General features: G+C 47.7%; 1 protein-coding gene across 3 annotated transcripts in view; it reads right to left on the reverse strand.

Annotated features, from left to right (window-relative positions):
* Window positions 1–7,848, reverse strand: part of GARRE1 (granule associated Rac and RHOG effector 1) — a 68,435-nt gene extending 60,587 nt beyond the window's left edge. For 2 of the 3 annotated variants that reach the window (XM_072117257.1, XM_072117258.1), the window contains exon 1: window positions 7,567–7,848. Coding sequence is in view for 1 of the 3 variants with exons in the window: in XM_072117259.1 (XP_071973360.1) it covers window positions 7,567–7,605 (39 nt within the window). In the remaining 2 variants the exon portion in view is untranslated. The remainder of the gene's footprint in view (window positions 1–7,566) is intronic. The other variant, XM_072117259.1, reaches the window with a different exon arrangement.
* Between the last annotated feature and the right edge of the window lie 14,405 nt (window positions 7,849–22,253).

Here is a 22,253-nt window from a genome sequence, read left to right on the forward strand (position 1 = left end):
CAATTTACATCTCACTTCAAAGCTGATTCTATGGATGAGGCCACCACACTGGGCCATGAAGGAAACATGATCTAGAAGGTGTTCAGCTGCCTGACAACATTCTGGTAGAGAATTAATAGGCCAGTTTCTGCTGACTGGTTCCCTTTACAATATATAGTCCAAAGACTGACATGTGCCCCCTCGAAAACCGATAATCCTCTAGCCCCCCAATTTTTGGCCCGTATTTAAGCAGTCCGTTAAAAACTACATGCGTTTTTGACCTGTTATACCAATTACCTTAATTAAAACAGGTAAAAAAAACGGATACGTTTTTTAATAGACTGCTTAAAAACGGCCCATAATTGGGTTCAAAACGCCACATGTGTCGCCGGCCTAATAAACCCCTCATAATGACACATCCTCCAATGCTTATACACCACTCTTACTGACACCCCACCTCAGAACGATAAATTCCTCATACAGGACACACAGCCAAATACTGAGAATTTCTTGGCTAAATCATTCCTGATACATATTCCTCCAAAAAGACATGCCCATCATACTGACACATCCCCTTATCCTGGAACATTTCTCATTTTAACAAATCCCCCCTTTAAAAATTCCCTCTGATGCACATGCTACAATACTAATACCTCCCCCCACAGAGACCCCTCCCCTTGTATACAGACAACCCCCCTCATACTGCCCCCTCCCCTTGTATACAGACAACCCCCTCATACTGCTCCCTCCCCTTGTATACAGACAACCCCCCTCATACTGCCCCCTCCCCTTGTATACAGACAACCCCCCTCATACTGCCCCCTCCCCTTGTATACAGACAACCCCCTCATAGTGCCCCCTCCCCTTGTATACAGACAACCCCCCTCATACTGACCCCTCCCCTTGTATACAGACAATCCTCCTCATACTGACCCCTCCCCTTGTATACAGACAACCCCCTCTTACTGACCCCTCCCCTTGTATACAGACAACCCCCTCTTACTGACCCCTCCCCTTGTATACAGACAACCCCCTCTTACTGACCCCTCCCCTTGTATACAGACAATCCTCCTCATACTGCCCCCTCCCCTTGTATACAGACAATCCTCCTCATACTGCCCCCTCCCCTTGTATACAGACAATCCTCCTCATACTGCCCCCTCCCCTTGTATACAGACAACCCCCTCATACTGCCCCCTCCCCTTGTATACAGACAACCCCCCTCATACTGCCCCCTCCCCTTGTATACAGACAACCCCCCTCATACTGCCCCCTCCCCTTGTATACAGACAACCCCCTCATAGTGCCCCCTCCCCTTGTATACAGACAACCCCCCTCATACTGACCCCTCCCCTTGTATACAGACAACCCCCCTCATACTGACCCCTCCCCTTGTATACAGAAAACCCCCCCTCATACTGACCCCTCCCCTTGTATACAGACAATCCTCCTCATACTGACCCCTCCCCTTGTATACAGACAACCCCCCTCATACTGACCCCTCCCCTTGTATACAGACAACCCCCCCCTCATACTGACCCCTCCCCTTGTATACAGACAACCCCCCCCTCATACTGACCCCTCCCCTTGTATACAGACAACCCCCTCTTACTGACCCTTCCCCTTGTATACAGACAACCCCCCTCTTGTATACAGACAACCCCCTCATACTGACCCCTCCCCTTGTATACAGACAACCCCCTCTTACTGACCCCTCCCCTTGTATACAGACAACCCCCTCATACTGACCCCTCCCCTTGTATACAGACAACCCCCTCATACTGACCCCTCCCCTTGTATACAGACAATCCTCCTCATACTGACCCCTCCCCTTGTATACAGACAATCCTCCTCATACTGACCCCTCCCCTTGTATACAGACAATCCTCCTCATACTGACCCCTCCCCTTGTATACAGACAATCCTCCTCATACTGACCCCTCCCCTTGTATACAGACAATCCTCCTCATACTGACCCCTCCCCTTGTATACAGACAATCCTCCTCATACTGACCCCTCCCCTTGTATACAGACAATCCTCCTCATACTGACCCCTCCCCTTGTATACAGACAATCCTCCTCATACTGACCCCTCCCCTTGTATACAGACAATCCTCCTCATACTGACCCCTCCCCTTGTATACAGACAATCCTCCTCATACTGACCCCTCCCCTTGTATACAGACAATCCTCCTCATACTGACCCCTCCCCTTGTATACAGACAATCCTCCTCATACTGACCCCTCCCCTTGTATACAGACAATCCTCCTCATACTGACCCCTCCCCTTGTATACAGACAATCCTCCTCATACTGACCCCTCCCCTTGTATACAGACAATCCTCCTCATACTGACCCCTCCCCTTGTATACAGACAATCCTCCTCATACTGACCCCTCCCCTTGTATACAGACAATCCTCCTCATACTGACCCATCCCCTTGTATACAGACAATCCTCCTCATACTGACCCCTCCCCTTGTATACAGACAATCCTCCTCATACTGACCCATCCCCTTGTATACAGACAATCCTCCTCATACTGACCCCTCCCCTTGTATACAGACAATCCTCCTCATACTGACCCATCCCCTTGTATACAGACAATCCTCCTCATACTGACCCCTCCCCTTGTATACAGACAATCCTCCTCATACTGACCCCTCCCCTTGTATGCAGAGAGCCCCCCCCTTATACTGACACATGCCCTTGTATACAGACAATTTTCCTCATACTAACAGCTCCCCTTGTATACAGACGACCCCCCTCATACTGACCCCTCCCCTTGTATACAGACAATTTTCCTCATACTGACAGCTCCCCTTGTATACAGACAACCCCCCTCATACTGACCACTCTCCTTGTATACAGACAATCCTCCTCATACTGCCCCCTCCCCTTGTATACAGACAACCCCCCTCATACTGCCCCCTCCCCTTGTATACAGACAACCCCCCTCATACTGCCCCCTCCCCTTGTATACAGACAACCCCCCTCATACTGCCCCCTCCCCTTGTATACAGACAACCCCCCTCATACTGCCCCCTCCCCTTGTATACAGACAATCCTCCTCATACTGACCCCTCCCCTTGTATACAGACAATCCTCCTCATACTGACCCCTCCCCTTGTATACAGACAATTTTCCTCATACTGACAGCTCCCCTTGTATACAGACAATCCTCCTAATACTGACCCCTCCCCTTGTATACAGACAATCCTCCTCATACTGACCCCTCCCCTTGTATGCAGAGAGCCCCCCCCCCTTATACTGACACATGCCCTTGTATACAGACAATTTTCCTCATACTGACACCTCCCCTTGTATGCAGAGAGCCCCCCCCCCCCCTTATACTGACACATGCCCTTGTATACAGACAGTCCTCCTGATACTGACCCCCTCTTCTGGTATACAGACAATCCTCCTCATACTGACACCTCCCCATGTATACAGAGAGACACCCCCCCCCCCCCCCCTCATACTGACAGCTCCCCTTGTATGCAGAGAGCCCCCCCCCTCATACTGACACATCACCTACTATACAGGGAGCCCCCCTCATACTGACACATCCCCTACTACACAGAGAACCCCTCTCATACTGACACATCCCCTACTATACAGAGAGCCCCTCTCATACTGACACATCCCCTACTATACAGAGAACCCCTCTCATACTGACCCCTCCCCTTGTATACAGTGATCCCCCCCCTCATACTGACACATCCCCTACTACACAGAGAACCCCTCTCATACTGACACATCCACTACTATACAGAGAGCCCCTCTCATACTGACACATCTCCTACTATACAGAGAGCCCCCCCCCTCATGCTGACACATCCCCTACTATACAGAGAGCCCCCCTCATACTGACCCCTCCCCTTGTATACAGTGATCCCCCCCCCTCAAACTGACACATCCCCTACTATACAGAGAACCCCTCTCATACTGACACATCCACTACTATACAGAGAGGCCCCCCCCCCTCATACTGACACATCCCCTACTACACAGAGAACCCCTCTCATACTGACATATCCACTACTATACAGAGAGGCCCCCCCCCCTCATACTGACACATCCACTACTATACAGAGAGCCCCCCCCCCCCTCATACTGACACATCCACTACTATACAGAGAGCCCCTCTCATACTGACACATCCCCTACTATACAGAGAGCCCCTCTCATACTGACACATCCCCTACTATACAGAGAGCCCCTCTCATACTGACACATCCCCTACTATACAGAGAGCCCCTCTCATACTGACACATCCCCTACTATACAGAGAGCCCCTCTCATACTGACACATCCCCTACTATACAGAGAGCCCCTCTCATACTGACACATCCCCTACTATACAGAGAGCCCCTCTCATACTGACACATCCCCTACTATACAGAGAGCCCCTCTCATACTGACCCCTCCCCTTGTATACAGTGATCCCCCCCCCCCTCATACTGACACATCCCCTACTATGCAGAGAACCCCTCTCATACTGACACATCCCCTACTATACAGAGAGCCCCTCTCATATTGACACATCTCCTACTATACAGAGAGCCCCCCTCATACTGACCCCTCCCCTTGTATACAGTGATCCCCCCCTCAAACTGACACATCCCCTACTATACAGAGAACCCCTCTCATACTGACACATCCACTACTATACAGAGAGCCCCCCCCCCTCATACTGACACATCCCCTACTACACAGAGAACCCCTCTCATACTGACACATCCACTACTATACAGAGCCCCCCCCCCTCATACTGACACATCCCCTACTATACAGAGAGCCCCTCTCATACTGACACATCCCCTACTATACAGAGAGCCCCCCTCATACTGACACATCCCCTACTATACAGAGAGCCCCTCTCATACTGACACATCCCCTACTATACAGAGAGCCCCTCTCATACTGATACATCCCCTTGTATACAGTGATCCCCCCCTCATACTGACACATCCCCTACTATGCAGAGAACCCCTCTCATACTGACACATCCACTACTATACAGAGAGCCCCTCTCATACTGACACATCTCCTACTATACAGAGAGCCCCCCCCCCTCATGCTGACACATCCCCTACTATACAGAGAGCCCCCCTCATACTGACCCCTCCCCTTGTATACAGTGATCCCCCCCCCCTCAAACTGACACATCCCCTACTATACAGAGAACCCCTCTCATACTGACACATCCACTACTATACAGAGAGGCCCCCCCCTCATACTGACACATCCACTACTACACAGAGAACCCCTCTCATACTGACATATCCACTACTATACAGAGAGGCCCCCCCCTCATACTGACACATCCACTACTATACAGAGAGCCCCCCTCATACTGACCCCTCCCCTTGTATACAGTGATCCCCCCCCTCAAACTGACACATCCCCTACTATACAGAGAACCCCTCTCATACTGACACATCCACTACTATACAGAGAGGCCCCCCCCCCTCATACTGACACATCCACTACTACACAGAGAACCCCTCTCATACTGACATATCCACTACTATACAGAGAGGCCCCCCCCTCATACTGACACATCCACTACTATACAGAGAGCCCCTCTCATACTGACACATCCCCTACTATACAGAGAGCCCCTCTCATACTGACCCCTCCCCTTGTATACAGTGATCCCCCCCCTCATACTGACACATCCCCTACTATGCAGAGAACCCCTCTCATACTGACACATCCACTACTATACAGAGAGCCCCTCTCATACTGACCCCTCCCCTTGTATACAGTGATTCCCCCCTCAAACTGACACATCCCCTACTATACAGAGAACCCCTCTCATACTGACACATCCACTACTATACAGAGAGCCCCCCCCTCATACTGACACATCCCCTACTACACAGAGAACCCCTCTCATACTGACACATCCACTACTATACAGAGCCCCCCCCTCATACTGACACATCCCCTACTATACAGAGCCCCCCCCCTCATACTGACACATCCCCTACTATACAGAGCCCCCCCCCCTCATACTGACACATCCCCTACTATACAGAGCCCCCCCCCTCATACTGACACATCCCCTACTATACAGAGAGCCCCTCTCATACTGACACATCCCCTACTATACAGAGAGCCCCTCTCATACTGACACATTCCCTTGTATACAGTGATCCCCCCCTCATACTGACACATCCCCTACTATGCAGAGAACCCCTCTCATACTGACACATCCCCTACTATACAGAGAGCCCCTCTCATACTGACACATCTCCTACTATAGAGAGCCCCTCTCATACTGACACATCTCCTACTATACAGAGAGCCCCTCTCATACTGACACATCCCCTACTATACAGAGAGCCCCTCTCATACTGACACATCTCCTACTATAGAGAGCCCCTCTCATACTGACACATCTCCTACTATACAGAGAACCCCTCTCATACTGACACATCTCCTACTATACAGAGAACCCCTCTCATACTGACACATCTCCTACTATACAGAGAGGCCCCCCCTCATACTGACACATCCCCTACTATGCAGAGAACCCCTCTCATACTGACACATCCACTACTATACAGAGAGCCCCTCTCATACTGACACATCTCCTACTATACAGAGAGCCCCCCCCCCCATGCTGACACATCCCCTACTATGCAGAGAACCCCTCTCATACTGACACATCCACTACTATACAGAGAGCCCCTCTCATACTGACACATCTCCTACTATACAGAGAGCCCCCCTCATACTGACACATCCCCTACTATACAGAGAGGCCCCCCCTCATACTGACACATCCCCTACTATGCAGAGAACCCCTCTCATACTGACACATCCACTACTATACAGAGAGCCCCTCTCATACTGACACATCTCCTACTATACAGAGAGCCCCCCCCCCCTCATGCTGACACATCCCCTACTATACAGAGAGCCCCTCTCATACTGACACATCCCCTACTATACAGAGAGCCCCTCTCATACTGACACATCCCCTACTATACAGAGAGCCCCTCTCATACTGACACATCCACTACTATACAGAGAACCCCCCTCATGCTGACACATCCACTACTATACAGAGAACCCCCCTCATGCTAACACATCCCCTACTATACAGAGAGCCCCCGTCATACTGACACATCCATTACTATACAGAGAGCCCCTCTCATACTGACCCCTCCCCTTGTATACAGTAATCCCCCCCCCAATACTGACACATCCCCCACTATACAGAGAGTTCCCCTCATACTGACATCTCCTGTTGTATCTCCCCCTCATACCGACACATCCTCTGTATGATACATCCCCCTGCATCATGTTACCCCTCCTTCTCCTATACCTGTTACCTCTCACACTGCGCTCGCCACATCCCTGCGCCCCCTTCCTCACTCCATCCTGCAGTAATGACAGATCGTGTACACTGCACCCCGACATCCCCTCAGTGCCCCCATAGTTACCGCAGGCAGGGCCTCGCCCACCGGCTTCATACAGAGACCGCATCAATCCACCAGCACAGAAGGGAGGAAGGCAGAGAGAGAGAGGAAGGGAGGGAGAAGGAGGAGGGGGCACACAGCCCCGAACTCACCGTGCTCCAGTCACTGTCCACCGGGGCCGCTCTCACCATCTAGTCCTTGACACCCCGCCCGTCGGAAGTGACGTCACGGCCCTCTTCTCCCCTCACGGAATGTGCCCCATCGTCCGCTCCACAGAGCAGGGAAAATCTCATAGTTCTCTCCGGAGCCTTATTCGCAGGGACGGTCCCGGTGTTACATGAAGCTCGGTCTCTGACGTGCACGGCCCCGCAGATCACACAGCTATGGACAGGGAGACGTGCGCGCCACCGCGACTGGGGTTATGTTCTGCGCATGCGTGTCCTTTCCGCTCCGGCTCTGCGCTATTTCACATCAGCATAGGTCACTTCGCTAATAGAAGCTATTATCACTGATAATAACCCAGATCACAACCAATCACATTCCAGCTTTCATTATAGAGGTGTCGTGAAAAATAGAAACCGTAATCTGATTGCTCGATGCGAGCGACTACTTCATCTTTACATCAAATTCCATATCACCCCCTAGTGTTTATCTTAGACTCTCCTGCCATAGTAATGGTCTCCACAGCAGTGTACATTTATGGGAGAACTATCCAATCTAATGCGATACATACATAGTGAATGTCATGGGGTTATAGAGTATAAGAAGTGGTTAATGAAAAGCTCAAGATGTTCTACAATTCTGGTTAAGAGTTCTATATCCTTCATGATTTACACTTCAGCGTGGCTCACATTGCTAGTTGTGGCTCAGAAACACACAGTGATTTACAGTTAAAGTAATCATTGGCGCAGATTGTGTCTGCACAAGTTTTTAGTCTATCTTTGTACTAAAAAGAAGGTCCTTTGAGCTTGCACATGTATTTATGAAGTGTTTGTGCCACTTTTGTGTTGCGGTTGCACTTTGTCCAACAATTTAGAAAACTGTGGGCCACAGTTACTAAGCAGTCTGTGCCAGTATTCTGCCATAGACTGCACATAAATACATGTGCAAACTGCTTGCACTGTCTGCCAGTATTCAGACACCATGGGGCACATTTACTAAGGGCTGTGCACCGGTTTTCTGTCAGACTTTGCAAGTTCTTTCTAGTGCAAACTGCTTACACGGGTATTTAAGAAGTGTCCACGCCACAATTGAGCAGCTGCTCTAGTCATCATGCGACACAAATTACTGCGCCTTCCGGTGCTCAGTCAAACCGTGCGCCATGCAAAGTCCGACAGAAATGTGTTGCACACCCAATATCAAAGGTGCACCACAAAAAAGTTGGTGAACTCTGTCAGGGGCAGTACAGGGAGTGCCAGATTCATGAAGAATGAGCCCCAGAAATACTGAATCTGGTGCGCCCTGCACTATACACAGGCAAACTACAGTTTGCACTACTGTGCCTCAATGCTGTGCACCTTTAGGGGCATTCTATTTGCACCAAGCACCACATTACAGCCCAGGGCCTATGGGACACTTTATCCGCCACTAGGCCCTTTCTATAATTACTTACTGGGGTATTAACCCCTTCAGGTTTAAGCCATTTTAGGACTCTAGGACCAGGTCTGATTTATTTAAATTTATTTATATCTGCCCTGTGTCTTTATAAGTGGTTATAACTTTGGAACGCTTTAACATATCCAGGATATTGTGTGATTGTTTTCTCGTGACAAATTGTACTTCAAAGTAGTTGAACATTTGGATATCTTTTGTGTTTAGTGATGAAAAAAATGGAAATTTGCAAACATTTCTAAAAATTCTATATTTTTAAAGTTCTAAATGTTCTGCTTTTCAGGCAGATAATCATAGCACCCAAACAACTTCATAACTAACATTTCCCAAATATCTTCTTTATATGAGCATGTTTTTTTGTGCATCCCTTTTTCTTTTTCTGTTAGGTGGTTCAGAATTTTGGGTGCAATTTTTACCTGTACCTGTACTAAGAGACAGTTGCTAAGTTTTGAGACTTTGACTTTGAGAGGCCTAAATAATAGTAAAACCCAGTAAATTATGGCAATTTAGAAACTACACCCCTCAACATATGAGAAATCAACTTTAATGCTACATTCACATTGCTGTATGGGGAACGTATATGCGGCCGTAATAATCTTCCCCATAGACGGCAATAGGCGCACGGCACAGTACCACTCCGTACCCCGTAGAAAGATAGGACATGACCTATCTTTCTCCGGAATATGGCGTTGTGCACCATATATTCCCATGGAGAGGTGCGGGGGTGAGCGGCGCGTTTCCCCTCCTCCTCTCCCAGGGACTGCCTTGTGCCCGCCTTGCTACGGTACAGCGGGCAACGGCAGTGTGAATGTAGCCTAAAGGAAACATACCCTCGAGGATCTAGCTATTAAGGTAGATCCGGTGGCAGGTTCCTCTAATCTATAGTAATAATAATAGTAGGACTAATCCTTTAGTTGGCCAAATTTTTCATAGTTTTTAATGGCCCTAATATGCAAATTTCCTGAAGAGGCTACTGGGGCGTGGAGTAGCCGGAGCTGAGGCTACATGGTACGGCTACTCCACGCCCCAGCAGCCTCTTGCGTTCCACCTACCAATCCATCTTCAGTGCTCAGCTGCAAGGAGCTGTGTGATAATTTTATTTTATTTTTAAAAAACATTTTTTGAATGTTTTATTTTGTCCCAAGGTGGGACATGAACAAGTGATCATTTAATCATTTGTTCAGTGTAATATACTGCAATACTAATGCATTCTGCATAGGCTGACAGCAGCACTGTTAGCTAACAGGCATTTACTGCCAGCAGCCCTGGGGTCCTTCATCATACCTCAGTGCCTTGCGTAGACAGTTGTGATCGTCCAATGCCCTATAGATGCCACAGTCAGGCCCTGCGCCAGCACCCTGCTAACCTGGGTAAGTGCCGGGGCCCCGGGGTACTGGAGGTGCCCACCATTGTACCAGTGCCAGGGACGTCACTAGGTCAAAAGATCCTGGGCTCATGCCCCGGATCTTTTGGCCGGTGCATCCGATCTACCCGGGTCAGCAAGACATCAGCCCCGCTGCCCGGAAGATTCCTTCCCTCTCTCATCACGATCTGTATCCTAGGGACACAGATTGCGATGAGAACATTTGCACTCACTGCTTTCCCCGGAGGCTGAAGGACCTTTGATGATGTCATGGTCACATGACCTGCCGGAGAAAGCAGTGCACAAACAAAGAGAGCTGCATCAGTAAGGTGAGGGGGAGACATGGCAATCACCATTACGTAACTGTACAGTTAAGTCAGGGTGAGAGAAGGGTTTAAGATGTGTCACTTTCCCTTTGTATCTTAGGCCTTTCAACGGACTAATACAGACTAATAGATCTGTATAAATTTATATATACATCCCACAGTAGAGTGGTTGCTACATGTTATAAAATTTTCTAGCAAACTATCAAACAGAAGAGATATAGATTTCTAGCCCTTGGACACATAACAAGAATGTTCTCATTCCTTGACAGAAAGCAAAGATCGACAAAATGATAAAGAATTGAAAGACAATAGTCAAATAATAGTATCTGGTGACAAGCAATGTGGTTTCTATTACAACTCCCTGTTTTTCAGTGTTTCACTTGGAGTTCTGAATTCCTGTCTACAGAAGTTTTACCCCTCATCATGGATAATGGGCTTTTTGCATTGGCCCACATTTACTTATGTGCAGCACATTCATGAAGACCAGAGCACAGTCTTCATGTATTTGGCGCACGCCGCTCGCATCCAAAGTCCATCAACTGATTGCACCATTTTTTCTGGGTTTATTGGGTGTGTGACACATTTATTGGGGCACATTTACTAAGGGTCACACGCTGCACTTTTGTCAGACTGTGCACGTTCTTTATGGCTAAAACAGATTGCTCATGTATTTAAGAAGTGTCTGGGCTGAGATTGTGGCGCACGCTACCCTTTTGTGGACTGGCTTCCATGCGACACAAATTAGAGGGCATACCGACTTATTCGGACCGCGCGCCGTATCTAACTTTCAAATTGTGCCGCACGCCCTATGTTAAAGGTGCGCCACAAAATAGATGGTGAACTCTGTTGGACCAGTGCGGGTAAGCGACACATTAATGATTTAAGGCACACAATCTTAGTGAATCGCAGCACTATGGACGGACAATGCACTTTTAGTGAACTCGAAGTGACCTTGTAAGTAAATGTGCCCCAATGTGTCTGATGGTACTATTGTGCACTGAAACGCCCCTTTCACAGTATTGTGTTGCAGCCGTGACACAATACTAGCACAGACACTTCATAAATACATGTGCAGCCAGTTTGTGCATGTATTTATGAGCAGCCTATGCCAGAACTCTGTCGTAGATTTCTAAAAAAGTGTGGGCAATATACAATGACAGCATCTTAATACTTTGGTTGAAGATAGCTGTGCCATACCCTCAAGTGTTTCCCCACAATTTCTCTTCATACACTTAGGGATAAGCACAATAACTTTAGCTTTGTCTCATTCCAGTCTTTGGTTTCACATTACACAGCTTGTGTCCTGGTGGGTGTATTTCGGGAGACATGGGGTTATGGTGAGGTTAGTCTGAGACCATGCTGTAATGTGTGTTTTCTGGCTACATTCCCTACTTATACAGTTTCAGGGGCCCAGAGAGGGGTGAACATATGAAGGGGAAAGGTTGTCTCTTACAATTTTTACACTGACAGTTGAGTGCTACATACATGACTGAATGCTTTGTGTGTAATCATCTGTTAATCTCAGATAAAACATTGTTTTATTTGTAAAAATTTGTCCCTGGAATTACAAGATTCACAAATTTACTTATGAAGCAAACCTATTACTTTATTCCTTATTTGTACAGATTTTGAGTTAAAGACTGTATGATACTCCAGAGCTGCACTTACTATTCATCTGGTGGCATCACTTCTACATAGTGTAAATTACATTACTTATGGTGACACAAGAGGTTGTAGAATGGTCCAGCCATTCTTTATAAGGGAACAATAAAAAATAATTTAATACATAATTTTATAAATAAAAATTCTGCTGCTTGAACAAGCCATCAGCCGCCATATTATTTACAGGGTCCAAGGTGAAAAAGACTGCAGAGAAGCCTGGAACTTGGTATACATCTGCTGTTTGCCAGATAACAGACTGGAAATAGGACATAGGATGGATAAGGAAAGAGAGAATCGACGTTCATGCAGCTAGCGAGTGTGATAGGCTTGCCTAAAGAGATGGGTTTTAAGAGCATGTTTGAAGCTTTGGAGGGTGGGTATCAGTTTGTGAGTCCGGGGAAGGGCATTCCAGAGAATTGGAGCAGCTCGGGAGAAGTCCTGGAGACGTGCATGAGAGGTTCGAATTAAGGTAGAGATTAATCTAACATCAAGGGCATATCGAAGAGAACGGGAAGGGCGATAGACTGAGATGAGAGAAGAGAGATAGGGAGGTGCAGCATTATTCAGAGCTTTGTGAATGAGGGTTATTATTTTAAAGTGAATACAGAAGGAGACAGGCAGCCAGTGCAGTGATTGGCACAAACTGGAAGCATCCGTGTAGCGTTTGGTCTGAAAGACGAACCTGGCTGCTGCATTAAGAATAGATTGTAGTTTAGTGAGTGGAAGACCGATTAGTAGGGAGTTACAGTAGTCTAGTCCAGAGTGAATAAGTGCAACAGATGAATATATAGAGTGTATATATAGAATATAGAGTGAGCAAGAGATTGAATATATGGTGAAAGGGAGAGGTCAGAGCCCAGCACAACCCCAAGACAGCAGGCCTGCTGACTTGGTGCAATAGTGATCCCACAGACCGAGATGGAGAGGTCACGGTTAGGTAAGTTAGTGGATGGTGGAAAGACAAGAAGTTCAGTCTTAGAAAGCTTAAGTTTCAAGAAGAGAGAGGACATGATGTTAGAGACAGCAGAGAGACATTCACTAGTCTTCTGGATTAAGACATGGGTGATGTTGTGTGCAGAAGTATATAGCTGGGTGTCATCAGCATAAAGCTGATACTGGAAACCAAATCTGCTGATGGTTCGTCCAATGGGGGCAGTATAGAGAGAGAAGAGGACCTAGGACTGAGCGCTGAGGAACCCCAACACTTAGAGGAAGATGAGAAGAGAAAGATCCAGAAAAGGAGACACTGAAAGTGCGGTCAGAGAGATAGGAAGAAAACCAAGAGAGTGCAGTGTGCTTTAGGCCAATGGAGTGAAGCATCCTGAGGAGGAGCTGGTGGTCCACAGTATCAAATGCTGCCAATAGATCCAGAAGAATAAGAGATAAATATTCACCTTTGGATTTTGCAGTGAGGAGATCATTGGAGACTTTAGAAAGGGCTGTTTCAGTAGAATACATAGAGCGGAAACCAGATAGCAGGGGGTCAAGGAGGGAGTTATCTGAGAGATGGCGGGTTAGTCGAGAATAGATCAGGCGTTCCAGGAGTTTGGAGATGAAAGGGAGGTTAGAAACTGGTCTGTAGTTAGTAGCATTGGATGGGTCCAGTGAAGGTTTCTTTAGTAAAGGGATAACAACAACATGCTTGAAAGAAGAGGGGACGACACCAGAAGAGAGAGAGAGAGGTTGACGATTTTAGTGAGGTAAGAAGTGACTACTGGGGAGAGAGACTGTACAAGATGTGAGGGGATGGGGTCACTGATGCAGGTAGTGGGGCGAGCAGAGGAAAGGAGCCTGGGCACTTCTTCCTCTGTAACCGGCTCAAAGAAAGAGAGTGAACAAGTTAAGGCACCAGAGGGAAAGGGGTTAGTGGGGTGAGAGGATTGAGCAATTATTTCCTGGTGATTCCTATCAATTTTATCCTTAAAATAGGTGGCCAGATCTTCAGCCCCAAGGTCTGTGACAGGTAGCTGCTCCTTTGGTGTTAGTAAGGAGTGAAGAGTATCAAAGAGCCTTTTGGGGTTGTTAGAGAGAGGAAATTAGATTAGTAAAATAGACCTGTTTAGCAAGGTGAAGGGCAGAGTTCTAGGTTTTTAGCATAAATTTGAAGTATAGAAAGTCTGCAGATGTGCGCGATTTTCTCCACAGACGTTTGGCAATCCTGGAGCACTGCCGAAGGAAACGAGTTTGTTCAGTGTTCCAAGGATGCCTGCGTCTGTGTTGAAAATTTCAGATAGTGAGTGGTGCCATCTCATCTAGCGCGCTTCTAACAGTGTGATTATAGTGGTTAGTAGCCAGGTTTGGACAGGTATAAGAGGAGATGGGGGATAGTGCAGGCTGTAAGGTTTCTGTGAATTGGTGAGTATCTATTGCATGTTCCTTATGAATGATGGGTGGAAGGATTCTGAGAAGGTGAAGGATTATTGAAAGTAAAAGAAAGGAGGTTATGGTCTGAAAGTGGAAAGGAAGAATTGGTAAAATTAGATATTGAAGATGGTTGGAAGAAGACCAAATCAAGTAAGTTTCCCTCATTATGAGTGAGGGACTCGCAGAGTTGCGAAAGGCCTAGAGAAGTAGTTAGTATGTGTTGTATTCCAGAGGCAGGGTGTGCCAAATAATTGAAGACCGTGTACCAGTATTCAATGGCCCAGGTTTATTAAAGCCTAATGCACATTCTTTTCGATGCAAACTGCTTGCACATGTATTTAAGAAGTGTCCGCGAAACACTGTTTTGTCGTGGGTACACTATTCTGCACTGAAAAGGGCTGCTCAGTTCCGCCAGAGTCTGCTCAATCGAATTGTGTGCCACATTTATCATGCAGTGTTTGACAGAATTGTGTTACACGCCCTATGTTGAAAGTGCACCAAAAAAAAGTTGGTGCCTTCTGTTGGAACAGTACGGGGAGTGCCAGATTCATGAAGAATGTGCGCCACATTAAATGAAGCTGTCGCAACCTGAACCCTCTACAGACAAACTGCACTATTTTTGATAAATCTGGGCCATTGTTGCAACAACATAAAGGACATTTCCTTTTATACACGGTTGTCCATGGTGCTGAACACAGATCTTGATCCAATATGGTGGCTTTCAAAATGGTGGCCATGTTCAAGACATAACCTTAAAGAAAGGTCCCTTCCAATCAACCAGAAATAAAAAAAAAAAAAAAGGGAACACAAATACAGCTTTTGACAAGTTCCCATAGAGCCATATTAACTAAATGCCACTCTGAAATTGTTTCCTTCAAATCTCCATAAATCAACTTTGTTATCCTATGTGGCATCAGAGGGGGCATATCATTATTATCTGGACCCTCCTGTCTACTCCTTTTCCTTACTATTCAGCACCTGCTTGTGACCATGGTGATGTCATCTAAGGTCTTTTACCCAGTAACACTTACATCTACTTCATGAGGGATATTTATCAGGGTTTCTGCACCACATCAGTGGGTTAGAAGCCCTGAAATAATCCCAAATGCTAGCTTACAGCAAGCACTTGTGAATATTTTACCCTATCCGCCTGGCCAGGGTGGGCCTGGCCAGCGGGTATTGGGAGTGCATATGGCGAGTTTGCTAAGCAGGCCCTGGCATAGAAATAAGTGATATACAGGATGAAGCCTCCTCATGTAAACGGCTGTGCCAGAACAGTGGCGGGGTATTATAAATAACTCCCCATGTGTGGATCTGGTCATACGAAATCACAGAATGCTTCCATGGACTACTCCTCATCCTCCATGGAGGCATGCTGTTATTTCATGTGATCAAGTACATACATGAGGCAGATGTTAATTTTACTGGGTAAATCAAATGTTGTTTGGTAAAGGAGCTTAGATGATATCACTCTGGTCACATGACATAAATTGCCTAATGATGTAACAGAGATCTCAACGTTCCAGCAATAAGTAAACAGCGCTGTATATGTCTGTAGTTGAATATTGGTAGATGGTCCCTAAGGACCAGTTCCCTACAGCAGCATGTCCTATCAGTGAGTTATGTCAATCACAACAAGGAGGCAGGGCAATGCAAGTAAAATTTAATATGCAGGACTCATATTAATATCGTTCCTTTAAACCACTAATGCCAAAATCCATACATGTACGACACTCAGTTGTTAAGCCTGTATAATAATAATAATAATAGTCTATATTTATATAACGCCATCAAATTCTGCAGTGCTTTACAAATTATAGGGGACATATGCAAGAATAATATTACCTTAAAGGGAACCTGTCACCAGGAGACCCATTTTTAGCACTCCCCCAGTCCCCACAGAGCATAGTACATACACTGCCAAAGTATTTTTGTATAAAAAATAGGTTTTACAGAAAAAAAGAATATGTTATATAGAACTTTTCATTAGCATCTGCTGTGTGACTAGGCACTCGTCACCTGGGAGTGGCTGGAAATGAGCAGTTTCTCTCCCACCCTTGGGAAACTGCTCCTCCATGTGTCCATTTCAAATATATGAAAACACCCATCACTTGGCCTATCGATGCCCCCTGCTCCTCTACAGCCAATACCTAGTCACACAGCAGATGCTAATGAAAGGTTCTATATAACATATCTTTTTTTCTGTTAAACCTATTTTTTTTTTATACAAAACACTTTGGCAGTGTATGTACTATGCTCTGTGGGGGGGGGGGGGAGTGCTAAAAATGGGTCTCCTGGTGACAGGTTCCCATTGACATATGACAAGAGTAGTCATGTGGAACAATAGGAGTGAGGGGCCCTTCTCGCAAGAGCTTACAGTCTATGAGTATGAAGGGCGTGACACAAAAGGTTTAAGAGCTTGTATAAGGGTCCTGCCCATCTTTATAAGGGAACAGTATAAAATATTTTAATAAAAATATTAAAAAAAAATTTCTGGCGCCAATAACTTTTTCATACTTTTTTGTACGGAGCTTTGGGTGGTGCAGTTTTTTGCGTCTTTTGATGGCGTTCTCATTGCTATAATTTTTAGGACTGTGCGAGCTTTTGATCACTTTTTATTGATTTTTTTATATTTTTCAAAATGGCAAAAAAGTGCAATTTCGACTTTGGGCGGTATTTTCTGTTATGGAGTAAAACGCAGTGAACGCAGACCTAATGTGTTCGTGATTTTTACTGTTTATCAATATTTATATCAGTTCTAGGGAAAGGGGGGTGATTTGAATTTTTTTTTTTATAATTTTTTTTTAATTTTTACTTTTACTATTTTCAGACTCCCTAGGGTACTTTAACCCTAGGTTATCTGATGGTGGCAATTAATCTTTCTATCTTTTCTTGTGGGGGAGAAAAGACTTTTGCAGACAGGAATCTAGATAAAGGTCCAAAAATAGTTTTTCCTGTGAGGGAATTAGAGAAGATTTTGAGTGATTTTGAGCCAATCGAGACTGTCTAGAATTCAGTGAATTCTGGAAATTTGATTTTCTTGTGCTTCTGCGGAAGGACCCACTACCAGGAAATAGTCCAGGTAAGGGATAAATAGACCCTGATCTTCTCTAATATGGGCCGCTATTTCTGACAGTATTTTGGTCAATGCCCTTGGTTCTACAGAAATGCCGATGGGCAGGGCCCTGTACTAAAAGTGATGAATATCACCTGTGTCGCTATTCTCAAATATTTGGATGCATTGTAGTATAATAATACACATCTGCTAGATCTCTTGATGCCATATAACAGTCTGGGTAGAGGCGGTTTACTACTAATTTTAGGGTTTCCATTTTAGGTTTAGGTTTATAATGGTTCTTAGAGACTTATCTGTTTTTTTTACCCAGAAACGGGTTGAGTAAAACCCCTGGCCTACCTTTTCTGTAGGGAAGAGGTGATCTTTGTTAGGAAGAAATGTTGATTGCTGTCACGGTTACACCCGCGATCCTCGGTACGGTTTGAGGGTGTACCCTTGCCTGCTGCTGCGGTCCCCGCTCCCGCAGCCCTCACTTACCTCTCCTGGCTCCGGCCTGCACTCTGGCTCCCAGTGTGTAGGCCCCATGCTTCTTCCCTGCAGCCGTGCGCTCCAAGGGCGCCTCAGCCTCCGCAGCTTCCCAGAGCTGCTCCAGCGGCGCCTCAGCCTCCGCAGCTTCCCAGAGCTGCTCCAGCGGCGCCCAAGCCTCTGCAGCTTTCCAGAGCTACTTCAGTGGCGCCCAAGCCTCCGCAGCTTCCCAGAGCTGCTCCAGCAGCGCCCAAGCCTCCCCAGCTTCCCGCAGCTGTTCCAGTGGCGTCCCAGCCTCCGCAGCTCCCCAGAGCTGCTCCAGTGTCTCCGCAGCTTCCCAGAGCTGCTCCAGTGGCTCTGCAGCTTCCCGCAGCTGCTCCAGTGGCTCTGCAGCTTCCCGCAGCTGCTCCAGTGGCTCCGCAGCTTCCCGCAGCTGCTCCAGTGGCTCCGCAGCTTGCCAGTGCTGCTCCAGGGGCGCCCCAGCCTCCGCAGCTTGCCAGTGATGTTCCAGTGGTGCCCCAGCCTCCGCAGCTTGCCAGTGCTGCTCCAGTGGTGCCCAAGCCTCCACAGCTTGCCAGTGCTGCTCCAGTGGCGCCCCTGCCTCCGCAGCTTGCCAGTGCTGCTCCAGTGGTGCCCCAGCCTCCGCAGCTTCCCACGGCTGTTCCAGTGGCGCTCCAGACTCCGCAGCTTCCCACGGCTGCTCCACCAGCCTCCCCTGAGACCGCTCCAGAGTCTCCGCCCAGAGTCTCCCCGGCCTCCCCTGAGGCTGCTCCAGAGTCTCCACCGGCCTCCCCTGAGGCCGCTCCAGAGTCTCCACCGGCCTCCCCTGGGGCCGCTCCAGAGTCTCCACCGCACCGGCATCCCCTGAGCCCGCTCCGGTGTGCCTAGAGCCAACCCAGCCTGCGGCTTCCCAAGTCTTCCCGGTGCCTGCTCTCCTCCTAAGGTGTCTCATCACCAAGAAGAATTGGAGGAGGCGAAGAAAGAAGAACAGCGGGCTGAAGAAAAAGAGAAGAGGGGTGGGTACAGATCCTCGGTACGGATTGAGGGTGCACCCGTGCCTGTTGCTGCGGTCCCCGCTCCCCCAGCCCTCACTTGCCTCTCCTGGCTCCGGCCTGTACTCTGGCTCCCAGCAAGTAGGCCGCATGCTTCTTCCCTGCAGTCGTGCGCTCCCGCCACTAGGGGGGGGGCGCACGCGGACTTCTCCCAGCCTTAAAGGGCCAGCGTCCTCCTTATTGGCTCTGGCATTCCCGGCTCGGCTATATAGCCTGGCGACTCCCAGCATCCCCTGCCGGATCTTCATGTCCTGTTACTGAAGAAAAAGCCCCCCGTGTTCCCGAGAATTTCCAGCCGCCTCCGTAGTTTCTGTGATTCCCGTGTTCCGTGGTTTTCCGTGTTCCGTGCTGTTCCCTTGTTCCTGGTATCCTGTGGCGGTCCTGTTATCCTGTGGCGGTCCTGGTATCCTGTGGCGGTCCGGTAATCCAGTAGCCATTAGAGGTCCTGCCAGCCATCCGTGGTACTGCCAGCCATCCGTGGTCCTGCCTACCATCCGTGGTCCCCGTGTCTCTACCTTGGCTGCCGCCGCGGGCCTAGTCATACCCGTGGAGCGACCTGTTGACTCCCCGCCGCAGCAAGACCATCCCGCTTCTCGGCAGGCTCTGGCGAAGACCAGGAGTTCACTTAGACTCTGCTCCCGGGTTGTTATCCCCCGCGGTGGTTCAGGAAGTCCACTGACTATTCCCCTGAGATTGTGACAATTGCTTCCTACTGGAACTGTTGTTACTCTGAATCTTGGAGTGAATGAGGGAAAATGAGGGAAAATTTAGAGTTATGCCCCCACCTGAAGCCTGGCGTCAATGTGGACCAGGGTTGGACTGTCTAGAGGAGTCAGAGGGCTGGTTAAACTGGAACCCCCTGTTTTTTTGCATGTGATGAAAGTTTGAGGTCTGTAATCCTTCCTCTTCTTCTGGAACCTCTCTCCCCGAAAGGACCGGATGGGCATAAACTGTTTTGTAGCAGGGGGGAGGACCTTTTCCTGTCTCCTGCTTTTTCAAGCAGGTCATCTAATACTGAACCAAACAGAAGTTTGCCCACACAGGGATGCTGAACCCTCTGTGCTGAGTTTGATAGAGTCGCCAATCTGGTTGAGAGCCTCAGAGCATTTAAGTAGGCATCAGCCAGAGAAGCGTCCCCTTTATGAATATTTGCATCAGAGGAGGAAAATACTTCTTGGGGGGTCTTATTCTGTATGTCACCTTCTGACTGATTAATTCACAGTAAGAGAGAATGAGCGATACATGCTTCTGCCACATTAGTTCTGAAGGCTGCAGTAACTGCTTCCCAGGATTTCCTAAGATTTCCTAAGATTACTTTCCTCTTTTCTATTCATAGGATCCTTCAAGGTAGCCCATGAAAAAAAGATTCTCAAATTTCAATCCCCTAGTGATGTTTGCACAATAAAGATAATTTTTAACATTTTTAGCTCCTATAACTCAGTGATGGTCATGGTAAATGTGTGGGCGGGGACTCTCTAAGCAGACACATAATTCCTCTGTGCTATGATGCTGTGTGCTTCAATGTGGTTAGATCATCAGGCTACAGGTTTATATACACTTCTAGCACCTGACACATAGAAAGAGAGATGAGTCAGATTAGAGATGAGATCCATGAGACGCATATTACACACTATGACACAGTCAGCTCTACTACATCTCTCCTCTCACACATCAGATCTGACGTGTCTCCCTCCCCCTCCCCCAGGTAAAGAACATATCTGCCTGCAGCTTGTAGCTCTCCTCTCACTGCTGCTGTTCTTTGCCGGAAGTCAGTGTGTATCAGTGTGAGCTCCATCCTAAAATGCAGGGGGGATGGGCCATTGAAGGAAGCAGAGGGAGAGAGAAGCTCAGCTGTCCCTAGAGTCAGAAGATACAGGGTTGAAAACCATGGGCAACTGAAATTGTGTACAGTAAACCTAAGCTGCCCTAGTGGACCTCTTCTCTAATTACATCCCTTAGAGATTCGAGCCATGAGGAAGATACTTCCACTATATTTTCCCAATGAATATCACACAAGTACTTTTTTCATCATTGAAGGCTCGGGTCACATCTGTCTGAAGCCATGGATGACGGTACTCTGAGATCACTGTCTGTCTTTTAAAAACTATGAAAAGAAGAATTTTCAGGAGGAGTACTATAACCCATGGACTCCTCCTGACTCCAGATTTACCGATATAGCAGGGAAAACCTTGTGTCCTGCCGAGCTTGAATACTGGAAGTGATGAGGAAAGCCAGTTCTGGTAACTCCCGCCCAGACAGCATGAGGAGCGTTCTCGTTCCCATAAACAGTCCTGCTCCCGAATCGCTCAGCGATATTGCCGCAGTCCCTTCTGATACTAGGGGCACGTATGGCCAGATCGTGGCTGGAGCGAACCCCTGCAGCAGAAACCAGTGCCTGTAATAGTGCCACGTGGAGGAGTGTTGGCAGGGGAGGTAAGCCCTGTAAATTTCTTCAGAAGGCTGGACTTACATTAGCTGTCCTATAATCCCTGGTTCCCACGCTTCCCTACAAAAGGGGGTCAGTGACAAACAGAGGTGCCTACGGGCTGTGCATCTTCTTCACCACAAACCCACTCAGGTCTCCTTCCAGGGACAGAAAACCACTGAGGAGGTATAGGAGGAGCTTCTTTTTATGTGATGTGGACCCCTCTCTCTGGTGGTGAAGGGGAAAGTCTGTATAGAGAAATCTCCATATGGGCTTTTATGATTATACACTCTTTCTCTCCCACGTTCTGCCTGTTATTTTCCAAAGGTCTGTACTGTTTGTCAGTAAGAAGGAAATAACCCGTATATACTCAAGTATAAGCTGACCCAAGTATAAGCTGAGGCCCCTAATTTTACCACAAAACCTGGTAAAGCCTATATTTTTTTTACTTGAGTATAAGCCGAATCAAGTATATATGGTACTTAGGTAAGTTGT

Source organism: Engystomops pustulosus, chromosome 7 (assembly GCF_040894005.1).
Source record: "Engystomops pustulosus chromosome 7, aEngPut4.maternal, whole genome shotgun sequence".
NCBI classification, from domain to species: Eukaryota; Metazoa; Chordata; class Amphibia; order Anura; family Leptodactylidae; genus Engystomops; species Engystomops pustulosus.